Source organism: Ictalurus punctatus, chromosome 17 (assembly GCF_001660625.3).
Source record: "Ictalurus punctatus breed USDA103 chromosome 17, Coco_2.0, whole genome shotgun sequence".
Lineage (NCBI taxonomy): Eukaryota > Metazoa > Chordata > Actinopteri > Siluriformes > Ictaluridae > Ictalurus > Ictalurus punctatus.
In genome coordinates this window covers 4,080,895-4,103,394 of record NC_030432.2, presented here as the reverse complement: position 1 = coordinate 4,103,394, position 22,500 = coordinate 4,080,895, and the positions used below count along the sequence as shown (strand labels likewise).

The following is a 22,500-nucleotide window of genomic DNA, read 5'->3' as shown; positions in this document are numbered from 1 at the left end:
TGAAACACGGAATAGCTGCAGAAGGAAATAAAAAAAAAAAAAAAAAAAGTAAAAGAGGGCAGTTTTAGCCATAACTTTCTCTCGGTGTGTACCGTGATAGCATGGGAAACACTAACACTCAGTCCAGAGCTTCTAGCCACAACGATCCCCCCCCCCCCCCCATCTTGGACATATAAACTTTACGCCTTCTACTGACACACTGTAAAGTTTGTAAAGTTTACGTGAGACCACATCATTTTCCGAAATATTTGAGAAATGCGGCGACTCACAACAAGGTCTCGCAATGGAGAAGTTCTAGTGTAATTTAAGCGCTAGTGTACTTGTATGCGTGTACGGATGATCCGAATAATCTAAGGCTTAATCCAAGTAATAAAAGGATTAAAAATACGTTGTTAGGAGTTGTAAGGAGTCTCCGGTGTCGGCGCTTCAGGACAGGTTAATTTCCGATTTCTCTGAAAGAAAAAAAAAAAGTCCAACCAGGGAACGACTGCAGACGTTTATAAGGAATAAGAGGAATAAAACACTTTGTGATCATCACACCACCCTGATGCGGATTATTTTCCTGTAACAGCTCACCGTCAAGCGGTTTAACGGCGACACAAAAAGAGGGCAATAGATATGGAAAGATATGAATTAACGTGTGGCACAACTGAGAAGAACGGGTGTGCGTCACGTTCATACGGCACACGCATGTGCGGGTGTGCGTCGCGTTCATACGGCACACGCGTGTCACTGTGAAGCTTCTCCTGGCTTCCACAAATTTAATACCTGCCCTTTGATCGCGTAAATTAGTGCACGCAAGTGTATTTTAGTTAGAAATGTCCCAAATGAATTCGAGGCAAAGCCAAAAAAAACTAATACACGAAATAATGACGGCAGTTAACACACACACACACACACACACACACACACACTCCTGAGACGTCAGAATGACCCGAATAGGATTAGTTTGTAGAGTATGTGTAAAGTTATTGCTGATTAAAACGTCAGACAGGTTTCGGGGAAATATAAACCCCGTGCCGTTTTCCAACACAAGCAGCTCAGCTCATAAAGGGATTAATTATTACCTTCCATGTGATCTCCTGCAACCTAGAGGAGAGAACCGAGTGCTAACAGCTGCACTGTAGTGTCTGCTGGAGTCATTACACACTGAAGCCCACAACCATAATAACCAGAATCCTCGAAAGGGCCATCGAGGTTATTCTTCCCCAGCAATAAGCTGCACTCACCCGGAACACCGCTCCGGCACGGACAAGCTCGGGAATTATGGGAAAGAATTTTTTCAACAAGACTATTTTGATCAACGTTATTGTAGGAGCTGAGAAACAGCTTTTGTTTTTGTTTTTTGTATAAAAACACATTTTATCACACCGAGATCTTTTCTACGTGTGAATTTCTTCTTGGCATTTAAGTGTCAGAGTGATCAGAGGAACATATTTTGGTCTGTATTGACTTTGGGATGGCTTTTCTGTAAATGGATAGTAATAATAATAATAATAATGATGATGATGATGATAAACACTTGATATTAAAGGAAAACTCAACCATTTAATACGTTACATTTTGAAATATTTGTCACAGAGGGACAACATTAACACAAAAAACAGCCCAAGCAAAACAGAGAACACTGAAGTTCTACTACTCCTTAGGATCTGATCTCTTGTCAAACAAACCCCAAGTCTTTGTAGTGAACTCAGATTTGTGAGCATTTCCTGCTGTAGTGCTGCCACCCTGTGGACGTTTTCTTTAACTACAGAAGTCACGACAGTGCACGTGCAGCTTGTGCTCTGCTATGAAATATTAAACAGTAAAGAAGCGTCTTCTCATGAACGCGTTTGTATTCTATAGTTCAGCAATTTATAATTCTATCTATACAACCTCAAACTTTCCCATGATTCTGTGTGTCAGGGTGTCCCGAGCGGCGGTACGGGCCGCAGTGTGAGGGAGTGTGCGAGTGTGTGAATGGAGTCTGTGATCATGTCAGTGGAGCCTGCAACTGCACGTCAGGCTGGACTGGAACACACTGTGAAAAGGGTGAGTTACTATATATGCATACACACGCACTCGCACGCCCTCACACGCCCTTGCACGCCATCTCGCACACCCTCGCATGCCATCTCGCACACCCTCGCACGCCCTCGCGCGCCCTCTCACACCCTCGCATGCCATCCTGCAGACCCTCGCACTCCCGCGCACACCCTCACACGCCCTCGCGCACCCTCACACACCCTCGCTCACTCTCGCACGCCCTTGCGCGCCCTCACATACTCTCGCACACCCTCACACACCCTCACACACCCTCGCGCACCCTCATACGCCCTCGCACACCCTCATACGCCCTCGCACACACTCACACGCCCTCACACAGCCTCACACACCCTCGCACACCTTCGCATGCTCTCTCACACCCTCACACGCCCTCACACGCCTTCACATGCCCTCACACACCCTCACACGCCCTCACACGCCATCGCGGGCCCTCACACGCCTTCACATGCCCTCAAATGCCCTCACACACCCTCACACACACTCGCACACCTTCGCATGCTCTCTCACACCCTCACACACCCTCACACAACCTCGCACACCTTCGCATGCTCTCTCACACACTCACACGCCCTCACACACCCTCACACGCCCTCACACGCCTTCACATGCCTTCACACACCCTCACACGCCCTCGCGGGCCCTCACACGCCCTCGCGGGCCCTCACAGGCCCTCACACACACTCACACGCCCTCACACGCCCTCGCGGGCCCTCACACACCCTCGCGGGCCCTCATACACACTCACAAGCCCTCACACACATTCACACGCCCTCACACACACTCACACGCCCTCACACACACTCACACACCCTCATACACACTCACACGCCCTCACACACACTCACACACCCTCATACACACTCACAAGCCCTCACACGCCCTCAAAAAGCCCTCGCACGCCCTCACACACCCTCACACACCCTCGCACTTTGTCTCGGTGGCTAGAAAAGATCCCAAGTTTGAAATATACTTAATTAATTTTTTTTTTGGAAAACTCCGTCAGCTCCAGAATTATTGGCACCCTTGGTAAAGGTTATGAAAACTATGTTTGTGGTTGATCACACTGAAAGTACGAAATGAAAATATGTATTTTAAGAAAACTACACAAAGTGGGTCAGGATTATGAACGTCTTATAAACAAAATCTTCCCAGTGAAACTGACTTTTTAAAGTGTTAAGCGGTCATCCAGGGCCATCTGTTATACTTACTAACTGTTAAATCTAACTGTCCTTTTTGTCGCATTACAATATCATTTAAGTGTTATGTAAGATTCGCAAACCAGCTGTGCTTGCAGTGCATCATGGGAACACGTGCAGTTTCTTAGCTATCAAAAACCACAAAAGTTCAACCTCAACGACTTTCGTTGGATCAACGTTTCCTAAAATACCTACAGTAATCGATGTCAGTGCGGCTTTTCCGTGGCCTCAGATGCTCCGCCCACAGGATTCAGAGCGTCCTATAATATCCATCGTACGCTTTTCTGGCCACGACGTCTGATTGGCTCTCTTGCGACACGGAGTAAACACCGATCTTGTGAGATTTTATAACGTCGCGCAAATTGCCTCTTCGTGCTAAAATAAGCGCTTCTCGGTTAAGTTTACTGAGGAAACGTATCGTTATAAGGGTACTACCTTACCGTTCATGAGAGAGTGACGATGTGGATGGAATAACGCCTGTCAGAGGCACACGAGTTTTTGGAGGAACGAAAAAAGAGTGTGTGGATGAGTGTGTGCAGACTCATGCACAGATTGTGCAGGCGCAGTGTAATTACACCCAAACGAGTGTCTGTCCCTGGGCCCCTCATTCACGCACACACACACTCTTTGATGTGGGAGGATGTAAGGCACATGTGGAAAGTGAGATCACTGAATAAACGCTGACGAGTCCAATTTAGAACCTGGATGTGCAGTAGTTAAGAAGACACGGAGCGAGCGAGCGAGCGAGAGAGAGAGATAGAAAGAAAGAATGTATGTATATGACATAGATGTGAAATACAGTACGCGGTGCTTTTCTGCTCACCACGGTTGTAAAGAGGGATTATTTTTTATGTGATTATCTGCAGCCTTTCAGTCAGCTCGAACCGGTCTGGTCCGTTCTCCTCTGATCTCACTCATCGACGAGGCGTTTCCGCACGCAGAACCGCGAGTGCTGCGTGTGAAAATCTCAGGACTTTAAAATAAATAAATAGATAAATAGATAGATAAATAAATAAATAAAAACTTTCCAAAATTCATACAGTGGCACGTGCAATAGGAAATATGTTACAAGATATATACACAAGAAATAGGTACACACACACACACACACACACACACACACACCTCTTTCTCCCCATACACCTCTATGAAGAATTCTGGATGTGGTTCAATCTTGATAATTCTTTATTGTGAGAGTGTGTGTGTGAGTGAGAGAGAGAGTGAGAGAGAGTGTGTGTGTGAGAGAGGGAGAGAGTGTGTGTGACAGAGAGACAGTGAGCATGAGAGAGTGTGTGTGAGAGAGAGAGAGTGTGAGAGAGAGAAAGTGTCAGAGAGTGAGCGAGAGAGAGAGAGAGAGAGAGAGAGAAAGTGTGTGTGAGAGAGAGCGAGAGAGTGAGAGAGAGAGCGAGAGAGAGAGTGTGTGAGAGAGAGTGTGTGTGTGTGAGAGAGCGAGAGTAAGAGAGAGAGATAGTGAGAGAGAGTGTGTGAGAGAGAGACAGTGAGAGCGAGAGAGAGAGTGTGTGAGAGAGAGAGAGTGTGAGAGTGAGAGAGCGAGCGAGAGAGAGTGTGTGAGAGAGAGAGTGTGTGAGAGAGAGTGTGTGTGTGAGAGAGCGAGAGTAAGAGAGAGAGTGATAGTGAGAGAGAGTGTGTGAGAGAGAGAGTGTGAGAGTGAGAGAGCGAGCGAGAGAGAGTGTGTGAGAGAGAGTGTGTGTGTGTGAGAGAGCGAGAGTAAGAGAGAGAGTGATAGTGAGAGAGAGTGTGTGAGAGAGAGAGAGTGTGAGAGTGAGAGAGCGAGCGAGAGAGAGTGTGTGAGAGAGAGTGTGTGTGTGTGAGAGAGCGAGAGTAAGAGAGAGAGTGATAGTGAGAGAGAGTGTGTGAGAGAGAGTGTGTGTGTGTGAGAGAGCGAGAGTAAGAGAGAGAGATAGTGAGAGAGAGTGTGTGAGTGAGAGGCAGTGAGAGCGAGAGAGTGAGAGTGTGTGAGTGAGAGGCAGTGAGAGCGAGAGAGTGAGAGTGTGTGTGTGTGTGTGAGAGAGAGCGAGAGAGAGAGAGAGAGAGAGAGAAATTCCCTGAGGCATGTCTCATTAACTTAAACTATGAAGGATAAGTGCATCCATGTTTTTACAGCAGGAGTAGGATGCTTTTTAAAAAGCACTTGGTGTGTGTGTGTGTGTGTGTGTGAGCGTGTGCGTGTGTGTGTGTGTGTGTGTGTGTGTGTGTGCGCGCGTGTGCGTGTGTGTGCACTCGTTCCCAGTAGTTTAATGGATCCTGCAGTCTTATAAAGACCTCCCTCTCCTCTCCTCTCTCCCTCCCACTCCGGTTCTGAGATTTCTGTCTTTCCCATGACTCTTCACTCTCTTCATCTTCTTCCAGAACTTCTGATCACACGGCTAATTGCGACGGAGGTGAACCGAAAAGCGTTTCTCCAGACTAACACGGCTCCGTTTCATTCGAAACAGTCCTGAGAACCTTCACACGGCGGTAGATGATGAACGACCAAACTGGTGTTCTTCACAGACAGTTTCTCAGGCAGACTTTTTCGGCCGAGTTTAGGATAAACCCAGGAGGTGCCGACATTTACGCTCAGGCTTAGCGTACTTTCACTAGGACCTGACGTTTATCCCGGTGAACTCTCACCTGTAAATTCGCCAATCCCCAATAGAAACCGAGACTGTCGGCTTTTTGGTCGATAGAAACGGACGTTTATCGGTGAAATGTTTATACCGTATAAATTCGATCAAAACACAGTTATTTCCGTAAAAATCGTCGTTAATGTTTCCTTTAAGAATTCCACGTAGTGGATCATCCCAAATTCTCTCCAGGTCCTTCGAAAAAGAGCAACAAAATCCAAACAGACATCATGTTTACAGATTAACAACGGATTCATATCGTTCTCATGGCTCAAGTATTGCAGCAGTTAAGAAAATGCTGCCATGATTTGTCCATACACACACACACACACACACACACACACACACACACACACACACACCAATCCATCCATTTATCCTTACATTTTATTCTATTAGTCCCTTTATTATATAGAATAACCCTGAAATAACCATACCGTGTTACACACACACACACACACACACACACACACTCTTATTCACACACTCTGTAGAGCTTTTCCAACACCCCTTCCCCTTTCCCTGAAACATCTGATAAAGGTTAATGCCGCCGTGCCAACGCAAACAGCAGTCTTTGTTTTTGTCTGTGGGAGGATAAGAGCTCTGGAGTGGAGCACACACACACACACACACACACACACACACACACACACACACACACACACACACACACACACACATAGCATTTCAGACATGCTTAATGACAACAGTCTAATTACTGCCTTTAGTCTGGAGACACAGCTTATCTCTCACACTCACACTACAGCTCTCTGATACACACTATGTCTACTCAGTCACCCCAGATATGTGTGTGTGTGTGTGTGTGTGTGTGTGTGTGTGTGTGTGTGTAGTGTGCGTACAGGGCCGGTATGGACCGAACTGTTCCCGTGTGTGTGCGTGTTCCGGACATCAGCAGCTCTGTCACCATGTCACAGGCAGATGCACCTGCCCACCTGGTTACTACGGCAACCACTGTCAACTCAGTAAGCCGGCACTGCACATCTCTCCAATACGGCAATACGAACACGTGGTGTATTATTTTATTGGATCGTTCAGTGCAGTAGTGTTGTGGAATTGAGCCACGAATAAATGCGATATTAAATATACCGTCACAGTGTGTTACGGATTTTTGTTTTCAACATTCGGCGTTTATTAGTGACAGAGAGTGTGTGTGTGTGTGTGTGTGTGTGTGCGTTCCAGAATGCCGAGAAGGAACGTTCGGTCCTGACTGCAAAAAGAGATGCAGGTGTGTCAATGGGGGACGGTGTGACTTCAAGACTGGAACGTGCCTCTGTCCTCCAGGTTATTTGGGAGCCAACTGCAGCACTAGTAAGAGCCCGGGTTCGCTCGGGATTAGGGATGTAACCGAGTACAAAATATATTATTTTGTATAATCCCGTGTGTATGCGTAGACTTATTACGAACTGGAGTGATGTAGCTGAGGTTGAGGAACTGACAGAACCGTGTGACAGTGTAGGATCCTGGTTTCAGGCGTTCTCGATAAAAAACAAACACAATGGGAGATAGTACACGCTTGTGTGTTTTCTGTTTGTCAGGTTGTCCAGCAGGGAGCTATGGTAAAGACTGTGCTAAAGTGTGCGAGTGCGGCGAGGGAGGACGGTGCCACCCGGTGACCGGGAGGTGTAACTGCACGTCTGGGAGAATGGGTCATTCCTGCCAAGAAGGTACCAACCCGCTGTGCGTGACGCGTAACCCGATCACTCCTCGTTCTGCCGTTCTTTCTTTTCTATTCCTGTCCTTTCATCGCGGTTCACGTCGGATTTATTAACACCTCTCTCTCGCCTCACGCCCGACTCATGCCAATCAAACTCAAAACGCCGAATACCACAAAGAGCACGATTATTTCACAAAACAACCTCCCTCTCTCCCTCCCTCCCTGATGTCACGACGTTTATTATGGTTAACAAATTCTCTCCGTTTCCTGTACGCGGGGAACGCGATACAGCAGCCCAATTTCCAGACGATCAGATTGCTAATCGTCTGCACTTATCACTCGTTCCAGCACAGTAATGAAACGGGACTTTCCGAGCAAGCGCGAGCGCTTCGGCTCACCGTGCCTCACGTTCGCCTTTTGCCGAAGTTAGCATGTATCGCAGATGCCTCTTAAGTAGCCGATTCTCCGTGTTCCGTGTCGACAGATTTGGCGTGGAATCAAATAAACAAACAGGAAAATCAAAGCAAATCTCGTACCGTCGTCCTTGCTCTAAATTACCCGCAGAAACATGATTGCTCTTTTCTTTCGCTGCCAAATCATGACTCTGGTGCCTTCTCGCTAATGATCTTGGGCTTAAGTAAACGCAAAAAAAAAAAAAAAAACCCGCACATGCGTCCGCACGTGTGTGTCCAGCGCTAGCGGTGTGTTGAGTCTTGGTAATTGCAGTCATTTGGAAATTTTGAATAAAAGGCCGTACTTGTGCTGATGTAGTGGGGAAGGAAAACAAGAGCGACACTTAGCAATAGCTCTCGTCTGATTAGACTCTGAATGTGCGTACAACTGCGCCTATTGATATTCACGCAACGCCGTGGCTCCGTCCCAAACGCTGGTCTAGCTAGAGGTCTTAATACACTTAAGAACTCATAAAACAAAAACAAACAAAAAAAAAGTAGTAAAAATTGATTGTATAAGTGTTCATACAGTGAAGTTCAAACTCTTACACCACTAAGGAAAGTGCTTCCATTTTGTATTCTTTTCGAATTTAATAAAAACTTTATTCCCCCCTCATTACAGACGGTCAATAATAACTGTGAAAAATAAAATCCGCATGAATCTCAGAATTTTTTTTCCGTATTTGGTACCTGTAGTGATGTAGTAATGAAATCGCCACGTTACAGAGCAACCGGAAAAAGCGCAAAGACTGTCCGGAAAAACTTACTGACCGTTACAAATCCCTGACACTGGAGACTCCTTCCAGTTAAATGTTAAACAAACGTCCCCTTCTTCACTATATAAACGCTTTCCTCCGCTTTGTTTCGTTTCATTCGAATACGCAGAGCGTCTGCCATGCAAGTCCTTTGTATAGTGACTTGTCACTATAGAAACGCTCAAATATTCAAAATGAGCACATTTATACTGTATAAATCTGTAAACGCCCGAGCTGCTGTTGTGGAAAATGAATCGATACGTTCCGACCAATCAGAATGGGGGAAATCTGAATAAGGAATTTATAGTTGCCTCTTTCACCTTGCAGTGTGTCCTAGGGGGCGCTATGGAGCTCAGTGTCGTGGTGTGTGCACGTGTGTAAACGGAGGTGTGTGCGACCCCGTTGACGGAACATGCAGATGTGGACTAGGCAACACCGGCACACACTGCCAGGAAGGTAAACAAACAAAGGAGTAAACATGCGGCAAGCCACAAAGTAAACGAGCACCTGAAGCTAGACGCACTAAAATCTGAGTGCATCACGAGTGTTTTACAGGACACACTGGTGTAATTACACACACGATAGCAAAACAATGTCTGAATACAAAGTGTGTGTGTGTGTAGTGTGTCTCCCAGGCTGGTACGGAGCTAACTGCGAACAGGAGTGTGTGTGTCAGAATAATGGCACATGTGACCGCATTACAGGCTCCTGCTCCTGTGCACACGGATACTACGGCCCCGCCTGCCAACACCGTGAGTGTGTGTGTGTGTGTGTGTGTGCGTGTGTGTGTGTGTGTGTGTGTGCACTCCTCCTGACAGCTTAATAAGTAAAATACAGTAAGAAGTCATCTTTCAGTCCAAAGTGAGCAAAATACTCCACCCTGAACCACATTAAACGCAGTGTGTTTACATATTAAACTATTTCTTAAGTATTTTCATGCTTGAAAGAAACGGAAGCTGATCTGTTTGAGCAGAGAGGACGCTCAGATGCGGAAGTGAGGGAGCTGGAGAGACTCGAGGACTAAAGCGCCGCTGCATTGGTCTCTTTTAGATAGATAGAGATGGAGCAAAGGCTAAATCCCACCGCAAGTTGAAATATGCCCAATAAAGAAGCATTATTGTGTATTGTATATATACGGTACGAGTATGTAGAACGACGTTAAGGTCGAGCTATAAACAAAGCGAACACACACCAGTGTTATACAAGGTTCCTGTAGAGGATAAACTACTTCTCGCTATCGCTCAGTTCACTTTTTCCTCCTAGGAACAAACAAAGAAAAAATTACCATCAGAATGATTTCATTGGCGTTTATCTTTGTAAATACGTGTTCTGTATCAGTGATCTGAAATATTAGCATGCACACTGACATTATTTCTAAATCGGTTTGTTTTTTGATGACAGGAAACTTGTCCTCTCTCTTCTTCACTTTTTTTTCTTCCTCCCCATCCCAGAATGCCCTGCTGGGTTTTTCGGCGCGCTCTGCTCATATCACTGCAACTGCACTGACGCTGGAACGTGCGATCACGTGACGGGACACTGCACGTGTCCTCCAGGCTACACCGGCGAGCGCTGTGAGAAACGTAAGCCACTCGCGTGACGTCTGCGATAGTTATTTGCAAATTGTATTTATGTCTAAATTTATTAAATCCGCACACACGCTTTACGATATAGAATAAATCCGGTTTGAATAACCAATGCGAATAAACAGGGGAGATATACAAAATATTAGAATTAAAAAGGTATAAACAGCGGACTTATTAACCGTGCATGAACTGATTCGTGTATTTGTTTATTTATTAAAGGAAGGTGAGCTAATAGCACGTATTAAAAATGACTTATAATCTTTATATAATCCTTCCTTTGTGTCCTTTATTATAAAATTGCAAATGGATCCCTTTGTTGACATTTTATAAAACATATAACAGTAAGAAGGCAGAGTTAATACTGCTTAAAATCGCTTCATAAATACAGAAAATAATGTAAGTGATCATTATCATTATTTAACGGTCAACAGACGATTACTTAACTGTATAATAATTGTTACTTCTCTATTAAGTAATGTTTATTAATTGTAAAGGATACATTTTTTTATTTTGATAAAATCGTAGGCGAGTCAAACTGTTCTGAAGCGTAAACCCGGCTCGAAATGGACCTCGATGGACTTGTTTTTTTTTTTAATACAAGTAATGGTACAGTCTAAACTAATGACACAGTCGGGTTTTCGTACAATGGTGTGTAAATGTAGAGTGGAGACCCGTTTCTTTCCATTTCTGATTAGGAATAATGAGTGTGTGTGTGTGTGTGTGTACAGGTTGTGCAGTGGGCACTTTTGGTGTGGGGTGTGTACACCAGTGTAAGTGTGTAGATGGTGTCCCTTGTGATCCAGTTACAGGCCGATGCCTTTGTCCCCCAGGAAGGACAGGGGAGTACTGCGATAAAGGTACACACACCTCACACACATGTATTGATATTTCATTATAAATGATGTATAAACACCACTTCTCTCACTTTCCCTGTGGTCTACCTTAATCTCTCTCTCTTTCTCTCGCTCTCTCAGAGTGTGTGAGTGGGTCATTTGGACCTCAGTGTTCTCTACAGTGTCACTGCGCTCATGGAGGTCAGTGTGACCAGCGAAACGGACGCTGTGCGTGTTCATTCCCCTGGCATGGACCAACTTGTCAGGATGGTAAGAGTCTGTGTGTGTGTGTGTGTGTGTGTGTGTGTGTGTTTTAATTTTTAACCAAAATTGCAGTTTTTATTAATAAAAAGAAAAAGTTGTAATTTTATGGTTAGGGTTAGATTTAGGTGTGCCGTAGCAGTAATTAGCTGCGTTAATAATTATGTCAGTGGAAGGTCCTCACAAGGGTCGTAAGACAAGTGTGTGTGTGTGTGTGTGTGTGTGTGGGGACAAAACATCAAAAATATCATATGTACATAAGGATTAATAGAATTCCTACCAATAAACCCACATTAAAAAAAAACACATTTTAAAAAGCCAATTAAAATAATGTTTCAGTGTGACTTTTATTAAACACAAAAACTCTACTGTAAGCAGAAGAAGTCAGTCAGTGTTCTAAAAACTACTGATGTAAGACCAGTAATATTTTCGGAAAGGTGTCCGATTACCTTGTTTATTGTGATATCAGTGACTGGGAGAGGTAGAGACGTGGTTCCTCACCTTTTTCCATCCACCACCGAATACTTCTCCCACTCTGTATTACTGTCCATCACATGGTGCAGAAAGCTGAAACCGCTCCTAGAATATATATATGTGTGTGTGTGTTACACTGTGTGTGAGAAAGAACCTATGATAGGCCTCTAAGATGTTGAGGCTCTTCTGTCTTTCTCCATTTTGGTCAGTCTTCTCTGACAGTTATGTTAAGTGAACCACAGCAGGGTGCAACACGTGGTTTTTTTGTGTGCGTGTGCATGTGTGTGTGTGTACAAACCCCATAGTCCCCTTGAAACCTTTCACATTTGCTTCTCATTTTTAAGATCACATGCCTCTTTCTCTTTACTGCTACTTTCTTGTCTTTCCTTCTTCTCCTCTGGCTTTTTTTTTTCTTTTTTTTTGGATTTTCAACTCATTTTCTCACGTCTCTCTTGCTCTCTAATGTAAAAGGTGCTTTGTTCTACCATAGCCTAAAGCAAGTCCTCCATTCGTTTTTCAACCAAATGTCTATCCAGCATAGCTGTGTATTAGTGTGTGATGGGCAAGAATTTTAACACGTTTCCATGTACCAAGAAAAGACTTGAGAACTTGTTTACCCCAAACTCACTTAAAATGGATGTAGAGCTGTTGAATTCTGCCAGTTAACATTATTGCACTATTGCATCGAAGGTCTTATCACGAGTAAGACGTAAGAGAAAGTCCAAAGGCTTACCAAAGCTGTTCTTATGGAGTTTTATCAACGATCCATAAGCAATACACTTTTCTGAACTTGATGCGTTCGGTTTATCCGTAACTGCTGGGGGTTCCCTCAATTCCCCCGAGCCACCCTTGGGGCACCAGCTCAGTCCTGCAACCCCTTCAATCCAGCTCGCATGCATCGCTGGGAGGCTTCAAACAAGCCCTAAAAATGGTGGTGAGCAGAATGCTGATGTCTTGCTTGTAGCACCTTATGCTTTATTCTGCATTTCTGTAACAGAAGTCACAAAGGATTTCACTGTGCTGCAGTGTAAAGACTATATAGATGGTGTTAAAGGTTTTAAACTGCTCGCTATACTGTGCCTGAGCAACCAGACAAAGACTTACGTTCAGATGTATGCAGCCTTGGTTAGGTCTAATGACATTGGTTCACATATGACAAACAGGTCATTTATTTCCCCTTGTCCTGCTTGCATGGAATAATTGCTGCAATCTGCCACTATCAACCCCTCAGTGAAAAAGGAGATTGAAATCTTTCTCCAGGCAGGGGGATACCCAAGTGTAAGTGGCATAGTCTGCACTGCCGAACACATGAACATTAACCCCACGGAACCTACCGTATGTGTGCGACATGGTCAGTTGTTGGGCCTCTGGCCAAAGAAGCCCTGGAGTAAATAGCACGGATATCCAATACTAAAGAGTTGCATGGACCCCACTCATGAAATACAGGGTCTGCCGTCAGCCCTCATCCATTTTGGGGCTCCGGACCTTGTCAGTTTCAGACCCCATGAAGCTTGCCACTCTGTTCCAAGGAGTTTGTTCCCTCTCGGACCGAGACATGATCAAAAGAGTAGATCCTCTGCTTTAGAAAAAGAGGGTTCTACTCAATATATTTCCTAGTTCAGAAGAAGGATGGTCATTTATGTTTTGTAGATTTGAGAGGACTTGCTTTGGAAGTGGGTTATCAGCCTGCAATAATCAAATACCACTAAGAGATGCATTCTCATCACAGGTTGATGGCACAAGCCCCGACTTGCTGGGAGCATGAGGCATTTATCATGATAGGCGACACTTGAAAGCAGTGCCACATCAGATAGAGATAGTCAGTCACCATGGGTGCCTCCCTCACAGGCTGAGGGTAAATCTAGTGTCACAGAGGCACAGGAGGTGTGTGGAACCTCAGTATCAGCCAGCTGACTCTGCAGGTAGTCCATCTAGCCCTCCGATTGTTCTTACCAGTTCTGAGACACTGCCACATTCTGGTCCATTTGGAAACCATGCAGATGGTCAGAGGCTACAATTGCCAGGGTGGCATGAGGCCAGAAAACTCATGAAACTCAAACACATGACAACTGATCGTCAGCCCACCCATGGTTAGCCTCTGAGACCAAATCACTTGTCAGGGTGGCAAAATGTTGATGTCAAGACAGCACACATGCCCAAGATAATGACATCTGCACCTAGAAGTGGTGCCCCAGATCTGGGAAACAGCTGGGACTCTTGCATGTGCAAAATTCACTCACTGTGGTTCTCCTACGCAGAGCTCAACAGTCTGCTAAATAAAGACACACTGGCCCTTGACTGGCCCTAATGTCTAATGCGCTCATTTTCACCAATGCCAATGAATTCAGCCATCGTACCATAGGGTCCTGCTTGTACTTTAGCCTCTGAGTGGTCTATTGAACCCTTGGTTTCCACTGCTGCTCCTACTGGTACGCAGAATGCCTTGGCAGGTTCCTCCATGAATAGATTTGTTGTCCCAAAGTACTAACCTTCCTACAGGGACTGCTAGACTACAGAACGTCCCCATTTATGTCGAAGGTGTATGTGGGGGCCAGTGCACTGCATCACAGCACTTTTGGTGGTGTCTTCTTGGGGGATCATAAATTTGTCACAGCCTCTGAAGGCAACAAGGCACTTTTATTCTGCTACCTTCCTACAAGAGCCAAGTGTGAGATCATATCCATGTACTGGTATCCCTTAAGATCCCCAATGATCCCATGCAGGATTATAAACTGACTAAAGCCTTTTTGCTAGTGATCCCTTCAACAAAAAGCAGGAGAACTACATCTTTTGATGAGAAACCTGAGCATTCCTTGCTATACCCAAAATCCACCTACAGTATGATTTGGACTGGAAAAGTGTAAAATTTGGATCACCTAAACAGCACATTTGTAACAGGGGAAAGGTACAAGGAGCGTCCTTGTCTTCACAGAGACTGGCCCATTGGGTGGTGCATGTCATTACTATGGCCTACAGCCAGACTGGACACCCGACCCCTACCATAAGGTGCCACTCTATAAGGAGTAACTTATCCTCATGGGCATTACCTAGCGGCATGTCTCTACAGGAAGTCTGTGCTGTGGGCAATGTGCATCTTGCCTAGGTTCTACAGGGTTAACATTGTCCTTTCCAGTGGAGCGACCACGATGGTCGTCTCTGAACACCTTCCCACTCAGTCCTAAAGTGAGTCAGTTCCTCATGACCTAGGTTATCCAAGTAATTCTCACAGCTTGCTGGTTACATAACCTCCAGGGCTCCCTGTCATTCAGAACAAATGCCCAGCCATGCAGCCGTGAACTTGGCATAAAGTTTACAAGGAAAAATGTCCGTATAAGAATGGTATTTATATCAAATATTAATACTGTTTTTTTTTTGTTTTTTTTAAGCAGTGTTCATAGTAAATTGGGGAACTTCAGTATTACAGCGAATGGTGGTATATAATACTCTTTTTGTACGCAATCACGTTGCCAATTAACCTGTTGCCAATTAACCTCATTAGTTGCAAAATGTTCCTCCAGTCATTTCTTTTCACTAACACTTACTTTTCCAGCATTTTTATTGCCCCGTCCCAACTTTTTCGAGACGTGTTGCGGCCATCAAATTCAAGATGACCTTATTTTCTGCTTAAAATGCTACATTTCCTTGATATGTTTTCTATGTTCTATCATGAATAACATATGGGTTTATGAGATTTGCAAAACATTGCATTCTGTTTTTATTTACATTTCACACAACGTCCCAACTTTTTTGGAATGGGGGCGGGGGTGTACAACAGAATTAGTCACTCGTTCACACACACATCACTCATTTAATCCCACAGTCAGTCGCCTCATAGTCTGTTTGCTCCGTCCTCATTTCCTTTAAGTCTCGGTTTCTCACTTTAGTCGTCACTACCACCAACGTACTGTTTATGTCTTATGACAGATTTTAATGCAGGTATTCTCTCTCGCTTTCTCTCCCTCTCTTTCTCTTTGTGTTTTTCTCTCAGAGTTTAGTTTGGCTGTCTCTCTCCCACCAAAGAGACGGAGAGGCTTGTAACACAACGCTCTTCTACGGCTGCCGGAAAAACACACACCCACTTATTGCACATTAATGGACACTTTAGACTTTGTGTGTGTGTGTGTGTGTGTGTGTGTGTGTGTGTGTGTGTGTGTGTTCTGTGGTGTACGACTCTGCAACCACTCTGTTCATCAGTTGTGTGTATGAATGTGAAATTGAATGTGATTCAGCCATGCACTAGCTTCAGACCAGGAAGATAATATATGTGCATTTTATATGTGCACACGTGTGGAAATGTGTGTGCATACATTTTAAGGGATCCTGTTCTTTTAAACCGTAGTAATCAAAACGTGCATCAGCCCGTACAGCCACAAGATCCATGCAGTTTTACATTTTACAAGCCACACGCACACACACACACACACACACACACACACATGCAACCTCGGCCTTTCACTAAATCCAAACACAAATGCAATATAAAAAAATTTTAAAAATGAAAAAAAAAAAAACCCACTCACACTGTCACAAGAAGGTGCTGCACAGGTACATTTCTGTTCCCTGAAGTACAAACAACGTAAGTACCTGTTTAAAGGTACACTAATGGTTCCGTTACGTTGTTCCTCTACAACTGCTCCTCTGAGTGAAGCCATAAAAGACGTAACCCTTGAGAGTACCACCACGCGGATGAACATTTATCCCTTAACACCCTAGTTTAACATATAGAACGTATTACCGAATGTTTTAAATGATAGTAACGATTCTAATAGAAGCAGGACTTTATACTGTCGAGCTCAAGCCCGAGGGCTAAAATGAATCCGATCCATGTTTAATCAGTTAGCAGAACGAATGCACATTTGGTCAGTAGATCTCAAACAATAAAGCAAACGAAGTGCTAGTAGACGTTAAAACAATTCTCGGTTGTGGAAGAGTGTGTGGAAGGGCGATTATTGTTTTTCCTATCATGTACAGCAAAAGGTATTTTGTTCTAGAAAATGTGTGTGTGTGTGAGATTGAAGATAAATTAGCAGTATTAAGTATCAGAAATGTGTATTTGTGTTTGAAACGATGATTGTGGCAGCGTCCAGTCGCGCCGCAGTGAACGGCTTTCAGGCTCTTTATGTATTTCCTGTGATGTGATTCCTGAGACAAGCGCGGCTGATATCCAGTTACTCGGCACGTTGTCTGAGTGACGTTGTGTAAATTGTTAAAAGCGAGCTGTCCGGTTCAGTCCGATTGCTGTAAACGAAGCCTCCGCTTACACGCCAAACAGCTCTAATCCGTAAGCCTACAAATGGCCCGTCCTCGTACTGTACTTTCAACAGGAGAGTGTAAAAAATGAGATGTGAAAGACGGACGTACTTTGTCTCCTGTAATACTCGTGTTTACTTTTAATTAATCTCAAGCAGTCAGGAAACACAAATACTGTCCCGTTGATCAAACCTCTCGGTGAATGAAATGGTGCTACGGTGAAGAATTATGAGGTTTGAATTAAATACTGTGTTTTTTTTTCCTTCTCCCTTTAAGACTGTGTGTGTGTCTGTTCTTCAGCTGATTTAATCATAGTAACAGTCCTTTTCCAACAAATCTTGATACACAGTGCAGTCTATGAATAATTAGACCGCGATTAGACTAAAGACATTATTGGTGGTTCTATGTACCGTATCTCAGATGGTCACTGCAACATGAAATGAAAACCATTATCATCAAAGTTATTCTACTCAGGTAGCAAATTGATGTTTGGTCAGCGTTCGTCACTCTCAGACGTTCAACTGGGTCATTTTGTCTATCGGACAAAAGTTGAGCCACCGTAGCTGATAATTTCACCACCTTTAAATCCAGCTTGCCAATGTTAAACCATCAGCCATTTCACTCTGGGTTCCAACAGAATTTTGCCCATTGGGCCAATGCTCTCAAAGAGCTCGTTTTCCAACACTGGGCCAGCGTTGGACATCACAGCCGTCCATAATAGATATTAGACCAACATAAGTCTCACTGTTTAGTCTTTACGATTGTTAATTAATTTGTTTGACTGGCCAACATTTTTTAGTATTTAGTTATTCTCACAAGAATCCGAGAACCTTTTGACTTTAACTTATTTTATTCACTCATAAGGTAAGTGAATGTAATTGTATTGGAGATTTTATATCAGAAACTATGCAGTGTTTTTTTTTTTAGCCATTTCTTTTAGCTGGTAAGGGGTGTGCCATTATAGGAAAGAGATTCATAGGACTGTGTGTGTGTGTGGAGTAAGCTAAAGCCAGAGAGAGGGATGAAAAAGAGGTCGTCACCTGCCTATACCAGTCATCCACTGTCTCACCTGAGTGGAACAGCCTCTTTGTGTTTTTGTGTGTGTGTGTGTGTGTGCATGCTATCATCCTAGACCGGTCCCTGAAGCATTTCTCAAGTGCAGCGGACCCAGACTGATGGATGGGGAGCTTCTCTGACCGGCCCCGTGTTGTGACAGACGACAGATGTTCTCCAATAATGTTTATCGGGCTAAAGCCTTCAGCCAGGGACGACACACACCTGTTTCTAGATGAGAAGGGGCCTTGAGACCATCCACACACACACACACCTGACACCAGTCAAACAGGCCTCCAAGGGCCATCCATCCAGCAAACACCGGGTGGCCGCAATGCTACACACCGTGACTTTAATCTGCCCAACATGACACACACACGTACACACACACTCCCTTGGCACAAGTGTCCGTCAAACAGTGTCCCAGAAATAAATCGCTAATTCCGGCTCTCGTAAACGTATTCAAAGCCACGAAAGTTTCCCTTGCTGCATTCTTGACACCGAGCATACTCTAACACGAAACAGCTTCCATGATGGAGTTCTTTTTACTGTCCTGACCACGTGCTGCCAGTCAGCAACCACCGACAACCGTAAAATGTATATTTAACTGTTAAGTTAGTCATGCTGCTGGTTATAGACACGTGCGCTGCTGAGGACTGGAAGACTCCGAAGGCTTTCATTTAACCCAAAATGCCATTTCGTTTATACTAAAGAATTTACACTAGTACAAAAACGGTTCACGTTCCGAGCAGAACTGATACTTATAATGTTCATTTCGGTATCTTAGCATTCCAACCCCAACAAAACATACACCGTGTGTAGCGCTAATATTATAAATAGTAGGTGTGGAAAGCTGCTAAACCTGACAGCTGTGTTTGTATTGATATGAAACGCCTCTTCGACAAGTTTTCTGAAGACTTTCAGAGCTGCCAATATAATCCTTTAATCTGGCATTGCACCGCTATATACACAGCGCTATAACGAGCACAAAGCACGTGCACGAGACGCTTCTTATGCGGTATGTTCTCTACAGGCTATGGAATTTTACCGTCTGTGCTCCATGTAGCAATGAAACAGGTACCAAGCGCCCTTGTTTAAAAACGCTAGATCATTAACACCCTTGTCCTAATCTTCTGGCCGTCGATCACATTTGAATTTCAGCAATGTTTTCAGCGTCACGCTGTACGAGATGATCCCAATAAAATCTATACCAGACTGTATGATAATGCGTGATCTCCATGACAGATTACCTGATGATCCTCGAAAGATAGATCTACAATTAAAGAAAACGACCACACCGGCACATGATCTGGGATCGTTCAGAAAATGGGTTCAGAAACATTCTGTGAGGATATTTTTGTCTGTCCTTTATCATACTTGGTAGATTTTCAACTTTAACTACAAGGAGCCGGACATGTAGATGAGTAACTAGTAGTGTGCAAAACTCAGTAGTTTAAATTACCACAAACATTTAATCGTATTTAGAGTTTTGCATAATCCCATGTCGTTGCATAATTATTGGTGCTTTTGCAATATTGAGATTTAAAAATAAATACATTTACAACCAATGAAACCTCTCGGTGTGCGCTTCTTGACAGCAAAATCAAAGTGTAAATACCCGGTAATAATAATTTCAAATAATAATGAAGTATTTTAAAGTTGTGAAGTTTCTCAAAAGGAGAACATAGGAAAGTACGCAGAGCTCAGGGAAGCCTGGAGCGCAGAAAAACGTTCAGAAGTACTGAAACACAGCTCATTTAAAACGACGGAAAGCCACAACAGTTGCTGCACTTTTGCAATCCCCCCTCCCCCACCAAGTTCCACATGAAATGATCCATCAAAAGGTCAGAAATATTAAATTCCAACATGACGGAAATACAGCATTAGCCATGATAAGCAGCTCCCTGTTAAATACGATACAGGAACTCTAAAGGATTGAGCGTCACAAGCACACGGAGACAGAAATACAACACAAATCCCAGCTGACTTCCAAGGGGAAATGCTGTGCTATATACTGATGCTCATAATAACGTGCGTGGAGCAATCTGTTCCGCGTTTCACACTGCATGAAGTGGCAGCGGAGCGTCTCTATCTCTATGTCGTCATTACGGTAGCCGTGTCCCTTGATTCCTTCCCTGCGTGTTTACTCGCTCCGAGAAGACCTTTGAACTGCCCCCTGGCAAAGATGTCCGTAGTGATAAAGTTTATAAAAAAATGTAAAAGGCCAAGGGAAAAAAACTGTCACTGAGAGAGAATGTTGGAGCACTCTCTGTCTAGAGAGAACAAACCCACAAAATGCTCAGGCTGTGGTGGGCTGATGTGTATCTTCTAATTCTCACACACTGGGGACAGTGTTAAGAGATATAAATGTGTTTGCTTGTCTTTTATTCAGATACTACTTTTGTTTAGGGTATAATCTCTTGGACCCATGAGGAATTCGGGTGTGTTAATGTGTTGGAAATCCCCGTATATAGTCGATAACATCAGTGAAAACAGAAGAGAGGGCATTGAAAGAGATGGTCAGGCTGAGAAAAGGCCACTAGGGGGAACTGATAGCAGCCTGCAGCCTGGTTAGGACTAGGACCGAGTGGATGTTCTCGCCTTGATAGTTCGAGCTGTTCCAGTCTCAGACACCAGTCGCAGTTCATTTGTATGCAAGAATCAAAAAAAAAATGACCACTAGTTGAATAAACAATCAAATAAAAACAACTGAACAAGAACGATATACAAAAGGAATTAGATCTCTAAACTGAGTTGTACATATAAATAGCATTAAAGTACTTGCTAGCTGTTAACCTTTTTAGCTAGCTAACACAATTTCAACATAATAGTGTGACATTAGCCAGCTATATACAGTCAAGTTGATTTTTTAAATCAAAAATACATCAGTAGGTTCTAACACCGACAACGCCTTAAAATATGTCATAGCAGCTAACACATGAGCGTTAGGCTACTTAGCATGACGGACACGGCAAAAAACAGGCCTACTAGAAAACACGCCAAATATTCTTAAATATAAATTGCATTTTCTTGACTTTTAAGCAAAAATAAATCAATAAATAGAACCTGCCAATGTGGGTAAGGCAATTTTGCTCGGCTAGAATTCTTAAAATGATCATAAAAGTCTAACCACTGAAAGACCGTAATGGGCCTTAAAACTAGACAGAATGTAAGCAAGATATGCTTATTACAAGTAATGGAAACGCCGTTATTTAAGATGGACTTATTTAAAATGAGTATTTTGGTCTCTTGATTGAGCTGACTAAGAATTTATCTCTTAATCTAAGATTAATAATTAGCAAAAAAAAAAAAAAAAGAGGTTACAACAAAAGAAGACATTCCCTCTGGTGGTCTGGAGGGGAATTGTCCACGGTGGACATGACATTGTGCGCGTTTCTCTTTATGCATTTTTTCGCTCCGGATAAACACGAACACTTTATGATTGACGTTTCTTCGCGATCGTCTGACATTCGTCACCTCATTTAATTATGAAATTGCAGTTTCTATACAAGGGGCCTGATACATAAACCTTTTAACGAAATCCGAGTAAAGTATGATTTCTTTCTTTCTTTTTTTTTTTTTTTTAAAAAAAAGCATATCTATATTTAAAAAATGATGGGTCGTCTCTGTGCTCTGTTCATCCCAGGACTCTTCTTCCCAATCTGCTCATGCTGAAAATCCATTCACAACACTTCGTATTCTTTTATTTGTTAGTACAGCATAAAGATTTGTAATCCCACTACGTAATCCGATGTCTTCTGGTCACCCAGGAAAGGATGTCGTCCCTTTGGAGTCTGGTTCCTGTCACGATCTCCTCCTCATGAGGTCTCAGGGAGTTTTTCCTTTTTCTTTACCGCTGTGCGAGAACTAAATCTATATCAATAAGCACCATACAAATACAGCTTGAATTCTATTGATTAATAAGCCAATTAGATATACGCAAGCCTTTAAACTGTGTTTTTGAAACATATTTTCACATCCTGCGATCATACAGAGGAAACACTTCTGTGAAATTTATGAAAGTAGAAGGCCACATTATACGAATAACCTTAAAGAAACACTCTGAAAGTAAAAGCTGGTGTACACTGGAGTGTGACAGAAGAAGAAAAAGGATCATTTAAGGAAATAGTAGTTTAAAGATCAACACATTTCTGTGGTATGCCATCAATTCACTGGATTGTACAGGCACTCTGACTGATCCTGTCATATTAAAACCACATGCGCAGCGGGATCCGCAGCCATCAATAACGCTAATTAGCCGTTTCTCAGGGGAACGCAGCAATTTAACAAGA

The 22,500-nt window shown here is 43.6% G+C and overlaps 1 protein-coding gene across 4 annotated transcripts in view; it reads left to right on the top strand.

The window, feature by feature from the left end:
- megf6 (multiple EGF like domains 6) overlaps positions 1 to 19,770 on the top strand; it is a 47,491-nt gene extending 27,721 nt beyond the window's left edge. For 2 of the 4 annotated variants that reach the window (XM_017491735.3, XM_017491737.3), the window contains 10 exons: positions 1,909 to 2,034; positions 6,724 to 6,855; positions 7,073 to 7,201; positions 7,429 to 7,557; positions 9,082 to 9,210; positions 9,378 to 9,506; positions 10,206 to 10,334; positions 11,066 to 11,194; positions 11,312 to 11,440; positions 15,894 to 17,430. In XM_017491735.3, coding sequence (XP_017347224.1) covers positions 1,909 to 2,034; positions 6,724 to 6,855; positions 7,073 to 7,201; positions 7,429 to 7,557; positions 9,082 to 9,210; positions 9,378 to 9,506; positions 10,206 to 10,334; positions 11,066 to 11,194; positions 11,312 to 11,440; positions 15,894 to 15,943 — 1,211 coding nt within the window. In that variant the 3' untranslated portion in view covers positions 15,944 to 17,430. Of the gene's footprint in view, positions 1 to 1,908; positions 2,035 to 6,723; positions 6,856 to 7,072; positions 7,202 to 7,428; positions 7,558 to 9,081; positions 9,211 to 9,377; positions 9,507 to 10,205; positions 10,335 to 11,065; positions 11,195 to 11,311; positions 11,441 to 15,893; positions 17,431 to 18,287 lie in introns of those variants that run through there. The other 2 variants (XM_017491736.3, XM_053687405.1) reach the window with 2 other exon arrangements.
- The last annotated feature ends 2,730 nt before the right edge of the window (positions 19,771 to 22,500 follow it).